At 43.0% G+C, this 5702-nt stretch overlaps 1 protein-coding gene across 1 annotated transcript in view; it reads right to left on the minus strand.

The window, feature by feature from the left end:
* The window catches only part of LOC104403091 (lysine-specific demethylase 4B-like), a 70697-nt gene that overhangs the window by 28306 nt on the left and 36689 nt on the right, over positions 1-5702 (minus strand). Inside the window, 2 exon segments of the mRNA XM_010011130.1 lie at positions 521-553; positions 1044-1240. Coding sequence (XP_010009432.1) covers positions 521-553; positions 1044-1240 — 230 coding nt within the window.

Raw genomic sequence — 5702 nt, forward strand, 5'->3', positions numbered from 1 at the left:
AATGATGTAAAAAAGAAGGGTAAGGAAGCATATGGATGGGCACACACTTTACATCCGAGTACATTAAAGCCCTATGATAACGCCATTTCCTAGAATACAGTCTCATTTCTCAAGCAAGCTTGAGGAGGAAGGAAAGTTCTCCCATTGGCAGCCTGTGTCTACAACACTCTAGTTCAAGTCAGCAGCGTTTCGTTATCTGCTGTGGTGAGCAGTTAGCTTTATCCACAACCAGTTCATCATTGCACACCAATTCAGTAGATTAACTGTACACTCAAGAATGGAAAACCAGAACAGGCATGAGAGAGCTGGAGTTCTCTGATGGTGCGAGAGAAGATCTCAGGAAACTACACAAACCCAAGATGCAGTATGAGAAACCTCGATGCCCAAAGATTTTCTGTGCCCCTTTAAAGGAAGCAGACATGAAAAAACGAAGTGAAAAAACACTTTCAGAGTGACTATTTTAAGAAACTTGACAGGGAAAAGAATGAAGTCATGTAAGTTGATGAGGGAAGTCACATACCGGTGTTTGTTGTCCTCTTCCTCATCTCCTATCCTATAAAGCAAGATTCCAACAGTAAAAGGTTAGCATGCCAAATTCTCAATTCCAGCATGCTGTAACACACAAACCCCACCACCTTGTAGGAAATTAACACAGAGATCAAAGGAAGCACGGAAAGGCATGCATAAAATCCCTTTTGCAACTGATGGGGCTTTTTTTGCCTCCTGCGCTCTGATAAGTGAAGCTATAAAATGTTTCCTATGGATTTTTTTGTCTTCCAGGCTAAGAGATGAGATGTGAGGGGGCACACAGTGTCCTACTTTCAGAAAACACGTGCTTCTCTAACATTTAAAGGAAACAGAACAAGGAGGGAGCACACTACCCAAGAAAAAAAAACTCACAAGAGGAATTGTTGAAAACAAACAAAACAAAAGGAGAGTTTGAACTATCCCAAACTAAGAATCACAGTGTTGAAAATCTCAGCAACAGAAATCCACCGCAGTGCTCGGACACAACTCTCTTCCTTTTCGGCTTTTCTCTTTACCTGCGAAGCAGTTTAGTCTTCAACTCTGCCTTCGTCTCATTCCAGGCGTCCAGTTCTGGGCTAGTCAGAGCTGTGGGTTTCATGTGGTCCAGGACAGTGATGTCTTTTCCTTGTTTCCATAAATCGTAACGTTCCGGCTGCAAAACCCGCACAAAGACATCCATGGAGATCTTCACCATGTCTTTGCGGCACGTGCACTGCAACAGAGAACCACACACCCACACCAGGTCAGAGCAAGCCAAAAACTTCTGGTGACTGACAGCCATAGACTACTCATCTACTGTCCCGTTAGACAGTAATAACACGGGCTCATGTAGACCAGGTCTGAGTCTGATCCCAAAATCACGTCCCTACCATTAGCCAGTCTCCTGTGGAGTATATCTCAGGCTGGAAAGAGGTTACTAATACCACTTCACAACTGAAAAAAGCCTTAAAGGAACAAAAGACTAACCTAGTGAACAAGAGAGTTAAACTTCATCATTACACATCATGATGTTGCACATAAATACTTCACAAGACTGTAGAGTACAACAAGGTACTATAATAACCATGCTCTGCATCCAAGCCACGTATGTCCAAGTCAAAGAATATATACAATAGTCATTTCAACTACCATGTGTTCCTGAAAATTAACCTCTGGAATTACACCCTTGCTATTCCACAAGTCTAACACAAAGACTACTTGGTAGTAAGTAGTTTTCCTTGGCTATCCATTTGCTCTCGCGAAGCACAGAATTAACAGATCAAGTCTTAGCAAGGGGATTCTCACCCAGGACACAGACACAAAGACAGGCTGAGAACACCGGGGCTCTTCAGCCTGGGGAGGAGAAGCTGCGTGGAGACCTGCCCATGGCAGGGGGTTGGAACTGGATGAGCTTTAAGGTCCCTTCCAACCCAAAGCAATCTCTATCAGGCTGAATGAGCACTTAGTCTTTATAAATTCTGAACTACAAAGAAGCTCAGTGAAAAGGACACAGCAACACCCGCCTGCCTCACGGGGGCTGCGGCTACAGTGGGTGAAAACTTGAGCCCCCTTTTAGTTCTGCCCTAAGGTGCAAAGCTTTACTTGGTATGCACTTGCGCTACATTGCTTTTTAACTCCAAGCTGAGGGTGAGGTCACTCATAGACACTTGGCAGGACTTGTTTTTCCCACCCTTCCTCCACACCTTTTCAAAACTATTGTATCCTTTCTCATAGCAGAAATGCATTAAATTAAACTTGCTTCTCCCCTTTCTTCTTTCATTCTTCACTACCATTACTAAAAGATTGATGGACTTAGTTAAGAAGCTATAAGAAAGAGAGAAAAGAGAGTCTTTCTGTACAATTCTTGGCTATCCCACTTCCCACCCAACTCCTGGTTTCAGTTTCAAGGAGCGCCGGCTATTTTCCGCTGCTTGGCCTGGGAGTGTGCCGAGTGGGAAGCAGGATTTATGGACAGGCACTGTTAGGAAAACTCAATTCATTTAATGAAAAATAGTGTGGGACAGAAAGGCTGGAAATGCAATTTGGCCAAAGACCAGCAGGAACACACATGGTGCCCATGCTTCAAATTCCTGGCCAGGCAGAAGCTTCTCACCGGCACCACCGGCAATAGTGGCTTAAGGGATTTGTATTGAGCACATTTTCCATCACTTTTCCTTAAGAACTTTTCAAAGCACCTGTGCACTGCTACAAAGAGGAATACAGAAGAGCACCCCACAGCACACAGCATCGATGAGCTACGGAGATTGACCTCCTCTGCCTTTAACAAAGTATGAAAAATGGCTTAAAAGGGCAACAGCCCATTTCCTGATCCTACCCTAGAAGCGACACGCTGCAGCACACCCATGTCAATGCCTTCAAATCAAGTGGAGCAAATCCCAAGTCAGGCAGGTCTAAAGGTCTCCAGCACAACCCCACCACGACCAGCTTAAGAGTCTCACAGAAATGTAAAGAACACAGAGATTAGCAGGAAAGCACACGCTGAGCTATCTGGATGCTCGTCAGAGAAATGACTCTGTGGGCTGCAATCTCCAGAAGCCTGCAGTAGCCAAGTTCTTTTCTTTACACAAGTCTAACATGATGAATGTTTATATTTCAATTTTAATTTAATTTTATTGCTTTCACACTAGCAAGCATGAATAATTTACAAAGCCTCTTCCCTTTGGGGCTTCTCTTCCAGACCATACAGCTATATTTCCTCAGCTGCTGCAGTTGTGTCACATTCCCATTCCCATAATGGCCAAGGTATTTTTCCATATCCTTCCCTCAGACCAGCAGCAAAATCCTACTTAAAACAGCAGATGCTTCCCACAGCTGCAAAAGGGAATGAGCACATGTGTGTGAGGGGTGGGAGAGGGAGGAGAAGGGAAGAGATGGGAGAAGATCAGAGAAGGAGACTGTGGGTAGAGAGAAGGGCAAGAAATTTCCTTTGTAATGAATTACCTGCTTTATTCCATTAGAGCAGGACAAAAGCAGCAAGCTTGCGTTTCCCTGTCAATGATACCCATTTCCATGCATTGCCTCTCCTTCCATATACAGAGTTCTATTTCTTCCAAAGTATCTAATTGTGGTCATAAACACATGTATTTCCCAAAGAGATGCTATGCCTAAACCCTTTACCTTTGTCTCTCCCTATCCCGATTTCTGCAGAACATTTCCTTCCATATTGCATTTCCACCCCTGTCAAATTTTAACACTTCCATATTCCACTATTATTAAACTTTATAGAAAAAATCCCAAACCAACATCACTGAGATACGAAACCTTCTTTCCTTTATGTGAGCCAAAACTGAACCACAAAGCCCCGACCCAGGTCTTCACAGTGCTCACAGTACCACTAGCCTGGGAAAGACTAAAGCACAGACCATGACTAAATGGCAACCTGGAGGCTAGATCCATCACATCCAAACAACCAGTGAGAAATTTAAGGAACTGTGAGATCTAATGAAATATCTTTCCATCTTTTCTCTGTCGTTCCCCATTTGGCAGCCAGACCACCACACCAAAGTGCTCAGCAACAGATCCAGAGTGTTCCTAACTGGCATCTCCAAGGACTGACTGCAAGTCCTGAAAATGGGGGTGGAAAACAAGACAAAAAACAGAACAGCTTTAGGGTTAGCTCTTTGCCTTTGGTTACAGGGGATTTGAGACCCAGAACAGCAAAAAGAGCTTCCAGATATTCCCCAAATCTGCAAGAACTTAATTTGTTCCATCTTCTGAAAGCTTATCCTGGCCTCACCTCTTCTTTTTCATAAGCTAATGACTTTATTAACCAGCCAGGATAAGGACATGTAAAGGCAATCTGCAATCTAAGCTCAAATACTGTAAGAAAATGCAGAGTGAAGCACTTTCCAAACACAGAAACCCAACATTCTTCCTCTACTTATTATTTTATTCTCTGCTACTCAAAGTCGGAGACGGTGGTAAAACATCTGACCACACCAGAAGCCCTGTCTCATCAATTAGAACTCCGAGACTGATAGTGGGGAATCTGTGGCTACTGGATGTGTAACTATTATCTTCTCTGCAGTATTTTTCTTTTAATAAAAACACTAATAAGTCTATAGAGAATAACAGTCAAATGAAAAGACCATCTCCTTCAAGTGATAAAAATCAAATGATATATGGAAAAACACAGCTTCGTTCAACCTCAACCTTCAGCAGCATCATTTTTGTAAGGCTATTTCCCCTCACTTCCCAGCTATTAACACTAAACTGAACCCCATCTGTTCCGTAACACATAAAACATTCATGCAAAATAACCCTTCTCCTTATGTAGAAATAGTCACCCAAATGATATGTTTAAATTGGCACCTCTGGTTCTTGTAGAAAACCCCCTCACATTTAGATGGAACCAGGGCCCCTGCACAGTTGTTTAAGACCCAGCAACCTCCCATTTTGCCTTAATGGGAATTTAAATATATAACCCCCAACATCCTCCAAGGTGAGGTTCTTTCAGCTATTATGCCACCATTAAATGCCAGAGCAAAATCTGCGCTTAAAGCTTTCTTATCTGCTTCTTCTTAACAATGAAGCCTAAAAGCAAGTTGCTGGGAGAGAAAGATGATTACATTCAAAAGGCAGCTAAGAAATTCCTGCTTGGTCTGATGGGCACACACGCTGCTAACGCAGACGACACTCCTAAGCTGCTCTCCATACATTCCCAGGCTGAGGCATAGAATTGCAGCTTTTGGGAGAAACACAAAGTCCTCCCAGTCTAATACTCTTAAACAGTTATCCAATTTGTTAGTGCATTACAGATGTGGTACTTGAGATCTAGTCAATACTCAGCCACGATGACAGAATAAACTAGTTTAGGCTCCAGTTTCATTTTCCTTCCACTCAGCCCAAAGCCACTTTTCCTGCACAGCAATGCTCTCACAGCAAGCCAAGCTTTCAGAGGCAACAAAAGCACTTAGATTCCAAGTACATGCCCGACAGATGAGTGGCAGATACTCTGCAAGTGCATGAGGAGTTAAACTTTGAGAAGAAGGAGAAAAACCTAAAATGCATAGTTTGTGTGTTTAATGGTTGGTAGTTGAAAGCTTGTGGGAAGGAAGATGAGTCTTGACCCCCTGTTTCTAGAGTAATTATCAGCATTGCTGTGAGTCTCAACAACAAACCAGTTCATTAGGAAACCCACTGGAAATCCTCTGCAGAGGTTCATAAACAAAACA

Source organism: Nestor notabilis, unplaced genomic scaffold (genome assembly GCF_000696875.1).
Source record: "Nestor notabilis isolate BGI_N333 unplaced genomic scaffold, ASM69687v1 scaffold6363, whole genome shotgun sequence".
NCBI classification, from domain to species: domain Eukaryota; kingdom Metazoa; phylum Chordata; class Aves; order Psittaciformes; family Psittacidae; genus Nestor; species Nestor notabilis.